Below are 20,856 nucleotides of genomic sequence, written 5' to 3' on the forward strand. Positions count from 1 at the left end.
ATAGGTGAGAATCCATGAAGTAGAAACAGTACTGTATATTTTTTGTATATATTCATTTTATTATAAATGCAAAAATGATAGATGTAATTCCACAGATGAAACAACTGGTCATTAAATAAGAGATTAACTAATCCAACTCCCCCCGAAAAAAAAAAATTTCAAGCCCTGTGCTTTTAGTAGAAAGGATTATCTGGATGGAAGTATATCTCCTAACATTCATAGCATTCAGATTATCCTGTCGAATGTTATGCTTTATTGATTCAGTTTTCAATTAATCGTGCATTTTCTCATAGCATCGATATTCCATTGATGTTGTCATTTATTTTTAGAATGACATTGTAGGGTAGGTGTGAGAGGCCAAGCCTGGTCAGTTTGAACATAAAAAAAGGTGGGATATTCAGACCAGACATGGCCAGTTTAAATGTTAAAGGGTTTAACCATTTCTGAGAATTATCTCATTCGTTAAACATTTTTTTCCTCTTTATTTCAGGTATTCCACTTGTGTATGAACTGGACAAAGACATGAACCCCATCAAGCACTACTACATGGCTGACGAAGCTGCTGTGAAAGCTGCTATTGATAAGGTCGCTTCTCAAGGCAAGGCTAAGTAGAAGCTGAACACTTTAACACAAAACCTTTTTTCTTCATAAAAAAAAGAAAACAGCCGTTTTCCTTGATTATGTAACTTCTCTAATCATTTAAGTTTTTAATTAAATGGTCATTATGAAAAGAATGACCAGTTGCCGTATTTTATTTATTTCATTGTTTTTCTATATTTATGGAGAATAAATTATACCTTACACTTCCAGCTTCTTTTTTTATTCCTGTTTTCTTGGGTCTACAACTCAGACCTTGGTCACCTGGTTCCAATGGCGTACAAGTGACCTAAATCACAAGGTACCCACTGAATGGGGACGCTGGTCCTTAATTTTGAGGGGAGGAAACCAGTCGATTACATCAAGTCTGGTACATTATCAACCCCAAAGGGATGAAAGAGTAATGACAACCTTAGCAGGATTTGAACTCAGAACATCAAGAGCCAGAAGAAATGCTGCCAAACAGTTTGATGCATTGGGGTTGCTTTTTTTTTTACTTTCTCTTACATGTAAGATGTTTGGAAGGTTAGAATCTAGAGAAAGATACAGGTATGGCTGTGTGGTTAAGAAGTTTGCCATAGAACCTCCGGGTTAGAGGTTCAAATCCACTGTGTGATCACTGTCAGCTAGCACATTATCTTATATTCTCACAAGTATCTTGTCAGTGGAATTGGTAGACAGAAACTGAAGAAATCTCAAGTGTATATATAGGCGCAGGCATGGTCGTGTGGTAAGAAGTTTGCTTCCCAACCACATGGTTTCGGGTTCAAACCCATTGTGGGTCACCTTGGGCAAGTGTCTCCTCCAATAGCTTGGGGCCAACTAAACCATTAATGAGAGGATTTGGGAGAAAGAAGCCCATCATATGTATAAATATGTGTGTGTTCCCCACTTCCATTCAGCAAAACAGACTGAAAGAACAGGCACCAGGCTTTAAAGAGACCTGAATACTGGGCTTGGTTCATTTAACTAAAACTTCTTGAACACAATGATGTGAATACATATATATAAGCATAAACCCATCCCCTTATATGAATACATCAGCATTTAAATGAGTTTCTTTGTCATGGAACTTTGAGGTTCAACAAACAGGGGACAATAAAATACAGACCAGACAGAAGTAAGTACTAAGAGTTAATATGATCAATTTAGACCCTTGAAGGCAGCTCTGAAAACTAAAACCAGAAAAAGAGTGTGCGTACACACACACACAGTCATCTGTATGGATATAATACTTGGAATATAATTGTTAAAATCAACTGTTTATCCATTACATCGAGTTTCTTGCCAGAAAAACACACATAAAATAGCATATCAATAGAGATGTGATGCACACCCACATTTTACATTAATACTAAAACAAGAGGGGACAAAAAAAATTTTGTATTCTTGGATTTTTTTTCATTTATTCTTTGATTTCCAAATCAATGTAGAATACAAAAATAAATGTCCATCATAGAAATATTTGTAATGTGCAAGTCCAACAATTTTACAGTTCTTTAATCCGAGGCAAATAAGGCAAACCTTCAATAAAAACCCCTCAGTCAAAGAGAAACAAAACATAAAAGCATTTACAAAATAATAATAAATGGCTTCTCATAAAATTTGGCAGAAGGGTGGAAATTTATTTTCTGATTTTTAAAAAATTCATTGCCTTTCAAATGAACAGCTGCTTTTTGTTCCAGATGGCCATTTTTTTTTAAGGAAGAATTTTTTGGAATGCTATCTCAACATTGACGAGTGGGAAGTAATGTTCATCGTTCTCAGCTGCTTGGAGCACCAAGAAGATACCTGGAAGGAGAGAAAAGAGAATTTACTCTAAGATCCACAGCTAATCATCATCATAATTTAATGTTTGCCATGCTGGGGTTTAATGGTTCACCCAGAACTAGCATACCAGAGGACTGTATCAAGCACCAATGTCTACTTTGGTGGGGGTCTCTTTGACTGGATGCCGTTCTTAAAAACAAATTACTTTACACAGTGTAGTGGTTGATTTCTTTTTTCTATGTGGCACTGCAACCAGTAAAGTCACCAAGTAACTCGCAAGACAAGCATTTCGCCCGGTGTGCTAACGATTCTGCCAGCTCGCTGCTTTACAATTACCAAAATATTGCCTGCAATTCTGGTACAGACATAAACACAAACGGACCAGGAGCAGTAGTAAAAGTATATCAAGTGCAGACAGTGGAAGGTATTTATGATAGAGGAATAGATAGGAAGTAGTTTGGTCAGATCATAGGTGGTTTGACCGTTCAGAAGGTTGGTAAGTAGTTGGCCAGTTCTGGTACATCCACTGTACACCAACAAGTTAGGTTCAGTCCCAACAAAAAGCACCTTGAGTGAGTTTCTTCTACTATAGCCCCAGGCTGATTTATGCCTTACAAGAGACATTTGGTAGAATGGAAATTGCATGGAAGCCCATCATGTGTGTTTCTGTGTCCACTCTAAACCCGTCATCACTGCTTGACACCCAGTGTCGGTTTTTTTACATCCACATCACTTAGCAATTCGGCAATTGAGACTGATAGAATAAGTATTGGGTTCAATCTGGTTGACTAAAACCCATGATGGTGGTGCCCCAGCATGGCCACTGAAACAAGTAGAAGATCAAAGAAGATAGATTATAAAGTATGGTTGGATGAGAAAAGATTAAAGAAATTACTCGTTGGCTTTGTTTAATTGATTGGCTAAACTAAAATCACATCAACAATCGTCACAGCTAAATACCACATCATTTAATAGTGTAGCTGCACTGTCAATCTTAATCTTGATTCTCCACAAAGAACAGCAAGTGGTATTCTGTAGCAAGGCAGCCTAATTCACTAACAGCAACTCTAGTTGATATCTTCATAAAACTATTTCTGTTAAGTACTTCTGCCATCAAAATTTTACCACAGATAAATTCTTCAGTAACAGAACTGCCAACTGCTTCCCACACTTATAAGGTTTCGACATATTAAGAATCTGAGCCACAGCTTTGCTACAAACTGAAAAATGTTGGAATGCATTCTGACATTATCATTTATAAAAGTTTCACGTTCAGGCAACCAGCTTCGAATCTTAAGGAATTATGCCATTTACAAGATAAAGATTTACTTCTGCGACAAACTGTGATTGTTAATGTGAAACTGAATTAATTAATCTTCTAGCTTCCAAACTGCTACATCTTGGCCATTCTCCATGGCAACACCTTTGCAATCACGTTCACAAGGTGCGACTAAACATACCATTTGCTCTGGGACATAAGCCACCCCTCTCCTTTTTCTTTTCGTTTTCTTTGTTTCCTTGATGAGGTAATTATCAGTTTCTTTTTCACAATAATTTCATCGTTTATAATTTTAGTGTTTTTTTCTTTCTTTTTTCCCTATAAAAATGTTAAAAAAATCTAATTGCCACGCTCGTAAATTATTCTGTTTATATGTTAGATTAGATATAAAAGCAAGATTTATCCGCCACTAAACCAGACAGGAAGCAACATGTGAAGAAATAGTCTTCAGCACCATTAAATAATATAAATGTTGAGGTGAACTTTACCATTCTCCTCTCGCTTTGACAGCTTGTTTCCTTACTAAGCGTTTCTTATCGTCTAAAACGGGACCAAGTGCTCGAATTACTTCTCTTCGGTATGGCAGTAGAGTGGTTGTCGGTAGTTGTGTCAAATTCTCTAAACACTCAAGCGAAGCAATGCGTACTTTCTGCAGCAAACATAAAAACAAACAAAAATTATTACAGAGTTACATCTCTTTATTTATTTGTTTGGTTATTTTAATTATCAATAAGAAGAAAAAAAGAAGAAAAATACTCTCAGATAACGACTTCTGAAACTGTACACTTTTGAAGAATATAAAAAAAAAAAAAATAGATTTTAATAACACATGATTTAAAAAAAATATTTCTGATAAAATGAGAAAAGCTAATATATATTTTTTTCATGCTCAGAATTGCTGAAGCATGGAATAAACTACCAGCATCAGTTGTTAACCATCAGGACACTACACCTTTCAAAACTTCCATGCTTCCCAAAATTCACCAACAACACACCTGATACCCCCACCCCCTTTTTTATCCTATATACTGTTCAGGCACTCTTAGCTACTTTTTCTAATGGGTTGTAGTACAGCACCTGAGCAGCACTGTATACAATAAGTTCATTGTCATTTTTAAGTATCATATTATTTTTTAAGGTTGAAATAAAAAAAGAAGATAAGATAAATAGCTACCTCATCATTATCATCATCGTTTAACGTCCATTTTCCATGCTGGCATGGGTTGGACAGTTTGACTGACACAACATTTTTTTTTAATAAATATAAATAAAAAACAAAAAAAAAGGCAAGTTACCATTGAAGCATTTGTTTCAGAGAGTTTGATTAACTTGGGTACAACCAGATTAACATGCTGCGCTAGAAGATTTGGGCTTTCATCCAGTACGGTCTTCATAGTTGCCATTGTGGACATTTGGAGTTTGTTGTCGTCAAACATCAGAGCTAACACCAACATTGGTACCAACTGGCAAGAGAAAAAATAAGAGAGAGAGAAAAGTAATAATACTAAAAGGGAAGAATCAAATATTATTGATTGAGGTCGGAAAACATTTAAATGTTTACAATACGAGCAACTAACACACGGATCACACCATTGTTTCAATTAGAGCAAGACTCAGAAGCTGCTACAAGATGATATACTACAACAAGTTTATTAATAGGTCCACCAATGCCTCTTTCACAGGTAAATCTTGACTGCATTACCTGTATTTGCTACTTTTTATCTTTTACTTGTTTAGGTCATTGGTCTGCGGCCATGCTGGGGCACTGCTTTGAACGGTTTTAGTCAAACGAATTGACCCCGGTATTTATTTCATTTCTTGTAAAAGTCTGGTGGCTTTGTGTCAGGTGATGAGAGGTCATGGGTGAGAAGAAGACAAATGCAGACTCATGGTTTGAATGGCGTTGGTCACAGATGAGCTCAGAGCCAAGCAGAGGCTATACAAGCTTCATCATCATCATTTTGTCATTGCTATAACATCCACTTATCCATGCTAGCATGGGTTGGACAGAATTCACTGGAGCAGATTTTCTACAGCCAGAAGTGCTCCCTGTCACCCAACCTTCACCTAGTTCCATGTTAATATTTCCTCCATGGCCAGAAGACAAGGGGACAGGGGAACATGTAAGTGTGTGTGTGTGTGTGTGTGTATTTATATTTATATATATATGTGTGTGTGTGTGTGCATATGTGTTACACACACACACAATGGGATTCCTTCAATTTCCATCTACCAAATTAGCTCACAAGGTTTTTGTTGGCCTAAGCTGCTACACAAAGACATCAAAAGCAGTTTTGCTCTCATAAGATAGATTTGAGCACTAATTAACAGCTACTTAATGAATTAACAACTGTATGAACGAATTTATTCAATACTGAGCAATTGCAGTGAACCCAAAGTACATTTCGGGTGTTGTTTAGCCTTGGGTCAACCGTCACAACCATCCAGAGATTTTAGAGGTATATAGAAAACATTCTCATGTGTCCTTTCCTTATTTATAATGATAGGATGTGATTTGGCTGTTATTTCTAGCAGATTGTGTTGTGACCATGCAAAGAGATTCGCTCTTGTGCTCACCCACCCTGAATGAAATGCAATACTTACAGGTGGGAGTTTGGAGACAAGAACTTGATGTGGTAGAAACGTTAATAAATGTGACACGGCTATCAGATAATTCTTCTTTAACTCTGAAATATGGAAAAAGAAAAAAAAGAAAACATTTAGTGGACTTTGCCATTTCACACAAGTTACAATCCTTTGTTGTTAAGTACCAGACATTATGTTTTTAGACCTAATCATACAATATTTTTATATTTTTTACAAGAGATACAATTTCCAAATATGTTTTAACGTCCACTTTTCTAAGCTGGCATGGGTCAGGTGGAAATCACTGAGGAAGATCTTCTATGGCCAGATGCCATTTTTGTAGCCAACTTTTACATTTCCAAACAAGGTTAATATTTCCTCATGGCCAAATACATTTTTGCAGACATTAAATCAATGATAATGGATCCCTGCCTGAAGAGTGATTTTCCAGCAATGAGCCAAAGAGGCTGAAGAATTTATGGAGCTAAGCTTCGTCTCCAAAGAAGCCCTAATTATTTGGAAAATCCTTGCAGAGGCATAGAGATACTTACCGGATTTTACTTCATGGAATGATTTTGACAGATGCTGTACATTTTCAACAAAAAGCCTTTGCTTGTACATAATACGGATCTTTGCATGTTGGGGTTGGCTTAAAACATCTTTATATTCAGAGAGAATGAGAAACATCCCTTCCGCTGCCGCTTCTCCCAGCTCTTCATCACTCAATAGATTAAATACCTAAAGTTAGAAGTAAAATAGGAAGAGATCAGGAAACAGACCAGATTTGATGCTATACAAGAAGTACTGGTATTCAAAAAAGTTAAAAAACAAAAACTCCCAAAAAAAGAAAAAAAATCATCCTCGGTCTTCTATGCTAAGTTGAACCTCCCATAAGCTAATTTTGTCTTTGACACACTTATTTCCTGAATATGCTGAAACTGGAGTGTATGTTTTATGCCAATGAATACGATGTTGAGTGCTGCTCACAGAAGGGGACAATGGCAAAAAGGAAACCAAAGTTGATACTGAGTTGGAGATAGTGGTGTGTCTGTCTGATTAATAGCTCGGACATAATTTCAACCACAAGGTCCAGCCCTTGCAAGTCAGTTTACAGCACCCCACAAACAGATTATTGAATGCCTGCATCTCAGAGTGGTTATCTCCTCTTCAGCAAAAGAGACTTGAAAGGCAGATGCTGCAAAATGACACAAAACTCAGATCCCTCTTATGATATTCCTGTCATCATTCAATGGTTGGTTGCACTATCCAGGAGCTCGCCATAAATAAAATACAGGGAGACAGCGCTAAGCAGTTACCAGTTCAAATATGCTTGAAGTTTGTATTTACACTCATCACTGCTTAGAGCTGTCAGCCTGGACTTCATTTGAAAGTTATTTTGAAAAAGTAAACGGCTAAATGCTTTTCCATACTCTTAGAGAATTGCTGTGTTGTTTGTTTATTATGAACACCTCTATGTATATATATATATGTATATATATATATATATATATATATATATATATATATATATAATGGAGAAATTGTACAATATGTATAAATAGATGATGAGTAAAGCACCGGCACAGTTTCGATTCCCTGTTGTTATCCGTAGATTTACTGCAGGAACTTTGCAGTAGCAGTTGGGGTAACAGTATTAAATAAAATAGGAGATGGAATGTGTAATAGACTTTATTGCATACAACACACGTTTCAACCTGCTCTGGGTCTCTTCAGGTACATCAATAAAAAGTCAGAGATTTCCTGAGTCATAAATATGTACAGTAACATAACCTTCATTTTGGATGGATGCTATAAAAAAAATCAACGTGACAGTTAAAGAAATAAAATGTAAGCTTACCAGTCCAACAAAGTTGTTAGCTTCAGAATGAGCAGAGATAAGGAGAGCTTTAGTAATCCAGAGCCACAAATGTAAAGCTTTCGCTCGAAGATCACCTGAAGAGTTATTTTTATTCATTAATTTATCTTTAAGTTGCTCTTGTAAACGATCTAAACATTCTTTGCCAGGAGAAGCTGGAACAAAAAAATAAAAACATATTTTTAAGCAATTAAACTCTTTTTTTTGCAGGTGGAAACATAACAAAGGATGGAAGCTCAGCTGAAGGAACTCTAGAGAAGGGGCATTAGGCTAGGTGGTGAGAGGCTAAAGCATGATAAGGGGACAAGCACAAGTGTCTTGCTACAGAGGAGATGCATGACAACCCAACATTATATAAGGACAGGCAGGAACAGCTGGGAAGGAGTTGCAGATGGTGGGGACAGTGTTTCCAGCATCTGAAGTTCCATCATATTACATAAGGAAAAACACTTACTCTGTCCGTGTTTGTTGATAAGGCCGGCAAAACATTTGGCTGCTGCTGTTCGTGTTATTTGATCTTTGCTTTGTAATGCAAGGCCAGCAAGTTGCTCGAGCAACTGTTGCAAGTCATCAATGGAAACCTGAAAATGAAACAAATCAAAAAATCACATCAGATACATTTTGGGATGGTTCTTTCCATTCACACACACACACACACACATTAGTTTACTTTCCAGCCACATGGTTCAACCCCCACTCCACAGCACACTGAGCAAGTTTCTTTTTGTCTAGCCTCAAGCTGACCAAAGCTTCATGAGTGGACTTGATAGGCAAAAACTGAAATTCCTCACTATGTATATATGTGCAGGTGGAAATGCTTGGGTCTCCTTGACTCGGTTTCACATGATAGCTGCAAACAAGAGCCTCATCATATGTACACATTGCATTTACGATGCAATGTGTACATATGATGACCCTAACCCTAACCTGTAATTAAAGTCAGAAGGCTTTGGTCGGACCAGGGCTAGAGTAGAAGACACTTGCTCAATGTGTCACCATGCGGTGGGACTGAACTCAAAACCATGTGGCTGGGAAGCAAACCTCTTCACCACATAGCCATGTCTACACCTGTAAATATTACAATCGTTTGTTTTATTATTAAAGAATGTCTGAAACAAAAACTCTGAAGAAATAAAATTTGACTAAAAATAGTTGAATCAACTTTTTTTTTATTAAAACAATAAAAATACTGCTGCTTCTATTGCCAAACTTCATTCGAGTGGGGAATTAAAATTCCACTACCATAAAAGAAAAATGTCTTGATAAAGTGTAAAAAAAAAACTAGATGCCACTTACCTCAGGAAGAAGACTGCATATGACAGCCATTAAAAATCCTATCAGTCGTGTTTGTTTGACAGATGTTGGCTGAAAGACATGAAAAATATAATCAATGAAGTTCTAAAATAGAAATAAAATGAGTTTCTGTAATCAAGAAGAAAAAAACATGTTAACCCTTTTGATCCCAACTAAGACCATTTATGGTTTGAAATACAAATATTGTGTTTTAAATAAAAACTTTCCAACAAAATATCAATTTTATGTCTCAAAAATCAGCTTAATAATAACTGCTATTTCATTAAATTCTTCATTATTTTCTAAATTAATTGAAACATTAATCTATTTCAGGATAAATATAGTAAAAAAAAAAAAAGAGAGATTAAAATACCTGATAAGTTCTGCTAACCAATTTACAAGTCAATTAAAGAGCCTGCAAAAGGTCACCTGACCAGCTAGAAATAGTAACTAAATTCTCACAAAACTACACTTGAGTGTTTTACAAAACATGAATGACACATTGGACAATGCAGTCAAAGATATTCAAACAGAAAGGATGGGCATGGCTGGACTATCTTTACTCATAAGGTCTGCTTTATCAAGGCTGACTAGAGACAAACCAACACTACTTTTGCAATTTTTAACTCCCAATATTCTACTTTTAAATTTTAGTTTAATACAAAGCATCTAAATGAATTAATTGCAAATATTATCAGTCAGTTCCCAATGTTAAACTACCAGGCATTTAGGTGTAGGTAACTATACTGACTAATCATAATTCAACATCTAAATGATGAAACTCATTCTTTATGACATGTGTCTACTCTAGCAGAAGTGAGAATCAGCAAAGTTAGGAACATAAATTGTGACTAAGGTTTGGTGGAAGATTTTAATTCAAAACTTATGCAAACAAGACTCAGAGCCAGAACCGGTTTCAGCCGGGTTGGTAATGAAAGGGTTAAACACAAACAGATCAAAAGCCACAAATCATAGGTCAGCCTGATTATGTTAATCTTAGGTTTAATCAACAACAAAAGGTTTACTATACCTTTAATGGACAAAATTTCATGTTCAAAGAAGCAGAAATGTCAAATACACTAAGATCTTGGTGAAGGAAAAGCCGTATCATTTGTTCCGATAATTCTTCTCCTTTCCTATAAGAAAAACACACCGTAAACAATTAAAAATAGGTGAATAGGCAGAACTGGTTAAAACATTGCTTTAAATACATCATCATTTATCTCCATTCAACATGAACTTTTCCATACTTGCAGAGGTCAAACAGAATTTGTTAAGGCAGATTTTTCTACAGCCAGATGCCAACACTCACTTGCTTCACCAATATTTTTTCCTGATGGCTTCATAATGATATCCATTAAAATGTCAACATTATAATCAAAGGGTACGTGTATGACATATGCCGAGGAACACAACTGCTGGCAGCAAAGGTCAGACTTTCTGAGAAATTTTATTAAATTGAAAATAAAACTTTTCTTTTACCTTTTGTCAAGCCTTGTTGAAATTTCCCTCAAGATAGAGCTTGTGCAGTCTGTGATTGAGTTTGTGGTGGACGAGACTTCACTTTCGACAAGATGACAAATGTTTAACTTTAATAATTGAGGCAGCAACCATGAATAAAAATACTCCGGACACATAAACGGGTGGTCAGAACAGTTGATGATTGTAATTTTGAGTAACGATTCCATTCCTTCGTGAAATAATTTACTGACATCAGACGTTCTATTGGGATCGCCTACAAACACAACAGAGCTTTCTTTAGATGGCATTTCAGCAAACAAAGTCTAAAAAAAGGGCAGCAAAAACACACTTCTTGCCCCTTAGTTTCTTTCAATGTTTTATGTCTCTACTCCCTAACCAGGCATCTTGGCAGATAAGCATCATCAGTTCACCCAGTCAAGAGTCACAGAAAATCAAAAGAAACATAAATCAACTATGCTTCATTATCAGATAATTAACCTTTCTGCTGCCAACCCACCCTGAAACTGCCCATGGTTCTATTAGACAAATTCTTCTTTGTTTTATCGTGATCTTAATTACAACTTTCCATCAAAAGTTCGTATTATGTTCCAAACACCAGCTTAATCAGCTTAATAATGACAAAGTTTATCATTATCATCGTTTAACATCCGTTTTCCATGCTGGCATGGGTTGGACGGTTTGACTGAGGTCTGGAGAGCCAGCAGCTGCACCAGGCTCCAATGTGATCTGGCAATGTTTCTACAGCTGGATGCCCTTCCTAATGCCAACCACTCTGAGAGTGTAGTGGGTGCTTTTTACATGCCACCGGCATAGGGGCCAGTCAGACGGGCTTGGCATCGATCACATTCGGATAGTACTTTTTTCGTGACACTGGCACGGGAGCCTGTCAGGTGGCCCTGGCATCAATCACATTCAGATAATGCTTTTTACATTTTCCTAAATTTTCCATTATTTTCAAAATTAACCGAAACAAAAGCCACATGTTTCAACAGAAATATGATAATGAAAAGGTTAAAGTCAGCACTATTGTGAAATACTTGTGTGTGAAGGTGATTAATAATGCAAATTACACTATTAAAGGTATTAAAGTGGATTCCATTACCTTTAACTAAATTCTCTAACCAAATCCAAATTTCTGGTAAGACAGCTTTTGTGAGTGAAGGTTGCATACAAATTGAAGAAAATATTTCTAGGGCACTGTTTATGTTTATTTGATGGCTTTGGTTCGATATGTTGTCTCTGGTTCCTGAAATCAAACTAACAGAAATGTAGATAACTAAAGGAAAACAAAATACAAAAAAATTGAGAGATGAAGAAAATACCAAAAGCAAAGCACCACAACTGATCTCTTTACATATAATCTGTATGGAATAAATCTTTCTTGATCTACAATTCCAAACCAAGAAAAATCTACCAAAATTGAAGGGGAAATTGTGCCTGTTGCAATTTAGTGCCAAGTAAACTCTGAAAGAGTCTGACCATTGCAAACAGTGTGTCAAGGACTATGCTGTCCATTGTGTCCCTTCCTTCTTCAAACACTGGTATATTTTATCTTTTATTTGCATGCGGCACTGGAATGCAGTCATGCTGGAGCACCTCTTTGAAGGGTTTCGCTTGAACAAATCAACACCACTACTTATTTTTTAAACTTCATACTGATTCTATCAGTGTATCTTGCTGAATTGCTAAGTCTGTGGTGATCTAAACAAACCAACACTGGTCAATAAGTAGGAGAAGGGGCACAAACACATAAGTAAAGAATACTACTAACCATTCTTTAAGATTTGAAACAATGCTGGCAGAACATTCTGTTGTATGATTTCTGGGTATTTGACTGATGCTTCAGATAATGTAGAAATACACTGAGATCTGCCAACAGAATTTGAAGGAGAAAAAAAAAGATAAAGAAAGAAAGAAAGAAAAAAAAGAGAACATTAATGTTTACAGTTTGAATAAATAATTAAATAAATTGATTTTTCATTAGGGCAACACTTGTTGACTTCTTACAAAGGGACAGATCTTATCATCCTCATTTAACATCCCTGTTGCTATGCTGGAATGGGTTGCATGGTTCGAGAGGAGCCGGCTAGGCAGAGGACAGCACAAAGCTCTACCATCTGCTCTACTCTGGTTTCTAGGGCTGCAGTCCTACAGCAGTTTCAGAATGATCAAAACTTTCAGGAATTTATCTAAATAACCAAGTACTTCATTATCAAGCTAATAATTGATTGACAGAATTGTTAGAGCATTAACACAATACCTTGTGGTATTTAATTATGACCTTTGTGTAGTGAGTTCAAATCCTACTGAGGTTGGCTTTGCTTTTCATCATTTTAGGATTGATAAAATAAAGTACGAACCGAGTATTGCAAATGATATAAATCAACTGCTCCCTAAGAACCATGAGCCCTTTGCCTGTCCTGTCCATCACATGTGATACACAAGATATATTTCCTTGGCATCCATGCATCATATATGATATACATTCCCAATTTTTTTCAACCACCAGAGGAACTTGAGACTCATGAAAGGAAAGCTTTATGTTACTCAGACCATATGAACCAAAGGCTGACTAAAAGCCTTGAAACAAGCCTGGACATTGAGGACAAACTTATGAAAATGCTTTGGATAAGCAAAGGGTGAAACAAATATTTTGAACATAACCTAACAAAAATCTCCTCTAAAAACAAGGATGGCAGGGTTTCATTTAAATATGAACACCATAGAATGAGATATTTTGTATTGTAGAACAAGAGGTCAATCTCAGGTAGGTAGAGATAATGAATGGATTAAATCCAATACTTACCTTAGAATTTCATCTTTTGTTTTACTCATAACTATGAGAATGTGTTGCATAATTAACGCCTTTTTATCAGGGTCGAGGATATCGTGATAATCCAACAGCAAAGCAAGACACTTAACACTAATCAAACAAAGTGAGACACTCGAGTTACTTAAACAAGTTGTGAACATGGCAAATATTTTGTTGAGATGCTGAGAGACAGGATTTTCTTCTGTAGAAATTAGAAAGAGAAAGAAAAAAAAGAGAACAATGATATTAATCAGCTTCCAATAGAAGGAGTGAAATATATGCAACAAGTGACAGAAAGAGAACAAGAAATATCCGATGTTTCAGAGAGTGTGGTTTTTTGTTTCTTTTCTATGTAACTAGAATCACAGTTGAGGTTAGGGATCAATTTTACAATAAAAAAGAAGTCTACTCACCATTCTTCAAATCTGGTAAAGATTTGGTAGCTTCTAAAAACCCATATATACACCTCAGAATAAGAACTTTCCAGTTTGACTGTTGAATATAAGAAATACAGAAGATTAACAGTGAATGAATCAATAATTGTGGAACATCACTCTATTTAATTGTGCAATGACATGTTGTGATAGAGAAAATTCATTTTCCATATGTGTGTGTGTGTGTGTACATAAATAAGTAGGTGACCACAGCATGATTAAATGGTCAAGAAGGTCACTTTGCAACTACGAGGTGGAGAGGAGGGGAGAGGAGGAAGTGGAAAGGAGGAGGAAAGGGAGAGGAAGAGGAGGTTAAAACAAAAGAGTAGTAATGGCAGGAGTTCAAATTCTGCAGATCCTGAACAAGCAAACAATTAATGAGAACCTAGAAATTATGTCTCCTTACCTGACATGCTTTCTCATTCATCTCCAAGAGCTCTGGTAGTTTTTGTTGAAGAATATAAATTGCAGAAACTTTTGATGCCGAAGCAGCACTATGAAGAAGCTTCATGTGATTAACAAACTGTTCCTCCTGTTGACTATTTAATCGGCAAACTGAAATGGAGAACATTCTAATGTATCCTTTATTTATTTAATCTGAATATTTGGTCAGCAAAAACACAAAGAAACACAATCAAAACAGTCTAAAATAACAGATGAACTGATCAATTCTGAAACTCGGTTTCTTTCCAGATCTGTTTCCCTCCTTACATGTTAATCTGGAATTCACCATAACAAACTGTTATATGCATCACTGCTTCTAAGTTGTGCAGAGGATGCATGACCAACCATGCAAGTCGTTGTATTGTTGCAACATGCAGCAGAATGTTGCTGTTCATTTTAATTTACAAACACATACTTGATAAGTTGCATTTTAATACACACCTCGATATTGTTTTACCTTCTTTTACTTAATTCTTTGTTGAATATACACCTATATATATATATATATATCAATAAAACAAAATATTGCTTATCAGGCATGAAACAATTGGTCAGCCACTAGTTATATTCTTTAACTCTTTAGCATTTAAACTGGCTCAAACTGGCCAGATTTGGCCTCTCACACCTACCCTACAATGTCATATACAGTCACATCATCGAAATCTCAAAGCTATGAGATAATGCATGGTTAATTCGAAACAATGAGAATAAATAAGCATTACATTTGACCGAGTAATCTGAATGCTAAAAGGTTACATTTAAACCCCTACAGCCTTGAAATACAAATAAACAACAACGACATTAAAAGAGAACAAATAAACATCAGTTTTAGTCCAGTTGTTCTGGCACCAGTTACATTTATTATGTTATGGTGACATAACAATTTTATTTACACAGCAGCCAGCATTGATAAAGACAAAGTCTCAAAACTGAGATCATGGTGAAGGAATGTAAGTGGAGGGGTGATAAGATATGACATCTTCAGCTTAGTCTCGAAAATATTTGAGATGCAAGGGTGGCTGGGTGGTAAGAAGTTTGCTTCCCAACCACACTTCAAGCGTCTTCTGCTCTAGCTCCAGGATCACCCAATGGCTTGTGATTGAATTTGATAGATGGAAACCGTGTGGAAGATCCTCATCATCAACTTTTAACATCCATTGTCCATGCTGGCATGGGTTGGACAGTTTGACCAGAGCTGGCCAGCTAGGGAGCTACACTAGACTCCAGTCTGATTTGGCAATATTTCTACAGCTGGATGCCCTTCCTAACACCATGCATACAAACAAACATACACACATGGATGTGTTTTGTGTGTGTGTGTGTGTGTGTGTGTGTGTGAGAGAGAACTTGTCAACTTCCCCCAATGCTTAGCAGCCAATGCTGGTTTGTTAGCATGTCTGTGACTCAGAAGGTCACCAAAAATACTGAAGTTGATATATTTGACGGAGACCCCCCCACACACACACAAGACAGTGCTCCAGTAAAGCCACAGTTCCATGATTGAAACAAGTAAAAAATACAAGAATTTGACATTTAAAATTTTCTCTCATAAAAAGAAAACAAAAAGTTCTTTTTTTTTTAAAGTTACCTTTTAAAATATAATTCAAGAAGGAATTCAAAGGACTCTCGCTGTCATCCTGAAATTATTGAAAAAAAAAACCAACAAAAAATAAGATTTAAAATGACAAGTGATAGAATGGTACTGATTTATAGATAAAAAAACAAGTAGAAATAAGTCTAAGAGAGAGAAGGCAAAAGAGGGATGGAGCTGACCATTGCTGGACATGTTTTAGCCAAAAGTTTTTGGCTTTATCACAGACTCACTAATGCTGCCATGTTAACTTGATGCTGACCAGGGACTCTGTGAGTCTTAAGACTGATTTTTGCCAGCTGAGTGAACAGGAGTAACGAGTAGTGTTAGATTCTTCTACCACCATCATCATCATTGTTTTAATGTCCACTTTTCCATGCTTGAATGGGCTGCATGGAATTTGTTGAGTAAGATTTTCTGCAGCTGGATGCTCTTTCTGTCATCAGCCTTCAACTATTTCCAAATAAGGTAATATTTTCCCCGTGTCCCATGGAAAAACAGAAAATGAACACACCTACTTATATGACAGAAGATGACCACTAGTCTGGGACAGACAGACTTGAAACCTTCATAAGAATCTAAGCGAGCAACTAATAGCATAAACAGCAGAACAATTTACCTCAATTATTTGGTCAGTCAACGTAGATGTAATATTTTGTGTTGCCTTCAAAGCAGCCTCTTGAGCTTCTTTACTGCCAGATATCAACTGAAAGAACAAATTACACAACATTACAAGAACACCATTGCCAAAACAGTCTCTTTCTCTCTTATTAAAATTATCTACAATCAATTTATAGCTTTGTGGTTGATGTTTGATCAATATTGACATAATAGATGATATTGTTCTCATTGTCATTGTTGTCATTTTAACGTACACTTTTCTGAGCTTGCATGGGTCAGATAGAGTTTGCTGAGGCAGATTTTCTACAGCTGGATCCTCTTCCTGTGACCAACCCTTACTTGTTTCCAAGCCAAACCTGGACACGTGTACCTTCTCATCAAAATAGAAAACAAAGTAAAAGTCTCACCTCATTTCTGAATATGGAGAAGAGCACGTTTAATGATAAATATTTATTGAGAGCTTCAGCTCCATACACAGGGGAAACCTCAGCCTGAAAGAAAAGAGAGACAAAATACAAGTCAAATAGGGTGAAACATAGCAACTGTTTAGGTGGGATAAGCTACACAAGAAGAAATTAACAAAAAAACATCTTTAAATAGTCTTGAGGCAAGATCTCTCAGAAATACTTCAAAAGAAGCTACGCAAGTTAGATAATGATAAAAACTTGTAATTGAAATAATAACAGCAACAAATAATAGTTTAAGTATTATTATCATTATTATTATTATTATTATTATTATGATTAAATTCTGCCGAGGTCAGCTTTACCTTTCATCCTTTCGGAGTTGATAAATTAAGTACCAGTGAAACACTGGGGTCAATGTAATCAACTAATCCCCTCCTCCAAAATTTCAGACGTGCTTTTAGTAGAAAGGATTATTATTATCAAATAGAAACATTATTATTTTCTACTTATTAGATCAGTAACTGTGTGTCACTTTGAAAATTATAATTATTATGGTGAATTGGCAGAATCGTTAGCACACCAAACAAAATCCTTAGCAGGTTTCATTCATCTTTATGTTCTGGGTTCAAATGCCACCAAAGTTGACTTTGCCTTTCATCCTTTCAGGGGTCAATAAAAAAAAGGACCAGTTAAGTACTGAGTAATAGACTTACTCCCTCTCCACAAATTTCAGGCTCTGTGCCTATAGTAGCAAGGATTATTATTATTACTAATATTATTTCCTAGCCATTGTCCCTACATAGAAGCAAAACAATTATTAGAGATCAATAGATTTGAATTGATTTCAGACAAATTCTAACAGCTTTTATTTTACTAAAGGTCAACAACTGATTTTTGCCATTAAAATTAGTAGCTGATTTAGAAATATACATTTAAAAATCAAAATATAGTTTTTATCCACGTTTAACCTTTCTCATACAAGCTCACATGTTTTTAGTCTTCACATCCAACCCTTTTGTTATCAGATTTCTAAAGAAATACACTGCCTTTGTTTCAATTGCTTTTGAAAATAATTAAGAATTTAGTGAAACATTTTTTTAATATCTTTATTATTGAGATAGTAATTAGAAAATTAATCGACATGGGATTTTGATCACTTTAGAACAGAAAGTTGATATTGTTGAACCCAGGTGGCTTTGGGTGGTGAGTGGTATCAAAAGGGTTAAATTAAAAACTTTCCATCATAATTTTAGCATCAACAAAAACAAAGAAAAATGCTATGCACCAAGTGCCTGCTTTATGATAATAGGGCTATTTTTAAAATTAATCAATACAATTAAACAGTGTATCATCATTATCATCATCATTTCATATCTGTTTTCCATGTTGGTAAACCAGAAAATGGCACCAGGCTCCAGTTGTCTGTTTTGGCCTTGTTTCTACAGTTGGATGCCCTTCCTAATGCCAACCACTTCACAGAGTGGCACTGGGTGCCTTTTACATGCATCAGCATGGTGCTTTTTATGAGGCACCAGCACCCTTGGGACTGCCAAGTAGGGGATAAAGACTTGCTAAACATGTGGGAATTAATGGACAGTCAATTAAATCAACCCCAGTATGCAACTGGTACTTAATTTCTCGACCCCAAAAGGATGAAATGCAAAGTTAACCTCAGTGGAATTTGAACTCAGAATGCAAAGATAAACGAAATACTGCTAAACATCCATTGTTTCATGTTTGCACAGGTTACAAGGTTATATGTGTAGGAGTAATAAAATAATAATGGAAAACAAATTTTTTTAAACTTACCAAAGTTTGCATGGCATCGATTCGAGAGTCTGGGACATCTGAAGATAATTTGTCAAAAAGGAGTGGCAGTACAAATTCAGCAAAACGAGGAGTTGCAGTTAAACATCTGCGAAGACTGAGGACTAAATCTTCCTTTTCAATACCATGCGGATTATCTGCAGGCTAAAAACAACAGAAATTAAATGTAAATTGACAAAAATAGAAATATTCTACAGGGACCAAAATATTTTAACAGTGGGATGAGAATATGATACAAACTGAATTATCAACCCATCCATTTTCACTAGTTAATATTTCTAGAAGGATTGTTGAGGTTAGAGACCTCTGGCACCTCCACCATAGGGTACCGTGTAATGACAATGGTCATTACACTTTCCAGCTGGGTTCCCAAATGTAACTGACTAAGATTATGGATATTATCCAACCATCTCATTCTTGGTCTACCCCTATGTCACTTGCCAATTGGCTACATTCTAATCACATGTCTATAGTACAAGAGTTGTGAGCTCACAATGCAGAGAAGCAGTGGCTCAACCTGGAGAGACACCCTGATCTCTGAGCTATCCACCCCCATTAAGTAACATTTCTACAGAAATCCTTCACAGGAACTCCATTTCAAATTTAGGCCACTTGAATTTGCAATCAAATTCTTGAGATCATTGCCCAACATTCAGGACTACAGGCAAGGACACACGTGGAACCTGAATTGCAGATTACAAATTTAGCTTAGTTTTTTTTTTTTTTTAGTTTTTTTTTTTACCAGCTTCTCTTCTTCTAAAGACCGAATGCTGGAATGGGTGCATTACTGTGCCAAAAAACCACGTGGTTGAGAAGCAAGTGTCTTAACCACTCAGCCACACCTATAATTTATACTAATTTAATTTTAGGACTACCATATCTTAATTTTTTTTTTTAATATTCAATACATATTCTTATTAAAGCATTTTTAAGCAATGGTTCATTGTTAAACAGTTTCTGCACCAGTGAAAATAAATGAAGATATAAAAATGATTTCAGAGAAAATATTCCTCAAAAATATTCTTTAAATTATAAAGGAATTGTCTAAAAGGTAGCAGCAGTTAAGAATGGTGAATTCTGAAATGGAAGTGGGGAGTGGTTACTCACTTGCGGATAATTCTAGGAAACAATGGCAAATAAATAAAATGGTAGGAATAACAATAAAATGTTCCTGCTTAAAACAAGAAAAGCAAAAAAAAAAAAAAAGGAACAGCGTTATTACGTGCAAAATCATTTTAAAGATGCACAAAATTCAATCATTAGTGGCTATTAGAGATACTTACAGGTTGAAAGTCTATAGGAAAATAACAGGCAGTAATTTCAAACATTTCTTCAACAAAGAGACCTACAAAACAATGCAAAGAGGAGAGGTGTGAGGGGAAAATGAAAGAATTTTAGGGAGGAATTGTCTGGAACATAAATTAACATAAAATTTTGATGGAACATTTTAATTTAGATTAACTTAAAAACAGGTGTGTATCATAGAGGTAAGAGTAGGGTGTGGGGTAGGTTAGAATCAACAGAGTGAAATATTTCGTATTTATTCTGCTTTTATTTATCAGAAGATTTGCTGAATATAAGATTATCACTTACCTAGCGAAAGCTGTTTGATAATTATTTCTGCACATTGAAAGGCTAGTTGAAGATTACGTGGGTCTTTCTCACCGTCCATTGCTTGGATAAAACCACACACAAAATCACCTTCCATTTTCCTTAATTCTGTTGTCAAAAAAAAAAAAAAAACTATGATAGAACATCTTCCATGTGGAAAGAGGAACAGAAAGTAAGAATAGCTGGCCTTTGACTTTTTCCATGCAAGGTGTTTTTGTTTTTAACC

At 35.8% G+C, this 20,856-nt stretch overlaps 2 protein-coding genes across 2 annotated transcripts in view; one reads left to right on the forward strand and one right to left on the reverse strand.

The window, feature by feature from the left end:
• The window catches only part of LOC106882941 (probable phosphoglycerate mutase), an 8,092-nt gene extending 7,283 nt beyond the window's left edge, over window positions 1-809 (forward strand). Inside the window, exon 6 of the mRNA XM_014933786.2 lies at window positions 491-809. Within this exon, the coding sequence (XP_014789272.1) occupies window positions 491-612 (122 nt within the window). The 3' untranslated portion in view covers window positions 613-809. The remainder of the gene's footprint in view (window positions 1-490) is intronic.
• A 1,387-nt stretch (window positions 810-2,196) lies between these two features.
• Window positions 2,197-20,757, reverse strand: LOC106882939 (MMS19 nucleotide excision repair protein homolog). The gene is made up of 21 exons (XM_014933783.2): window positions 20,613-20,757; window positions 20,303-20,364; window positions 19,002-19,163; window positions 17,193-17,276; window positions 16,784-16,870; window positions 16,162-16,210; window positions 14,536-14,684; window positions 14,109-14,187; window positions 13,690-13,897; window positions 12,655-12,752; window positions 11,986-12,129; window positions 10,884-11,136; window positions 10,432-10,537; window positions 9,405-9,473; window positions 8,563-8,689; window positions 8,091-8,263; window positions 6,784-6,970; window positions 6,251-6,333; window positions 4,942-5,109; window positions 4,135-4,295; window positions 2,197-2,388 (listed from the first exon to the last, which is right to left on the reverse strand). Exons 1-21 carry the CDS (start codon window positions 20,725-20,727, stop codon window positions 2,361-2,363), a joined length of 2,592 nt encoding a protein of 863 aa, XP_014789269.1. The 5' UTR covers window positions 20,728-20,757; the 3' UTR covers window positions 2,197-2,360.
• Between the last annotated feature and the right edge of the window lie 99 nt (window positions 20,758-20,856).

The sequence above is a fragment of the Octopus bimaculoides genome, chromosome 18, assembly GCF_001194135.2.
Source record: "Octopus bimaculoides isolate UCB-OBI-ISO-001 chromosome 18, ASM119413v2, whole genome shotgun sequence".
Taxonomy (NCBI): domain Eukaryota; kingdom Metazoa; phylum Mollusca; class Cephalopoda; order Octopoda; family Octopodidae; genus Octopus; species Octopus bimaculoides.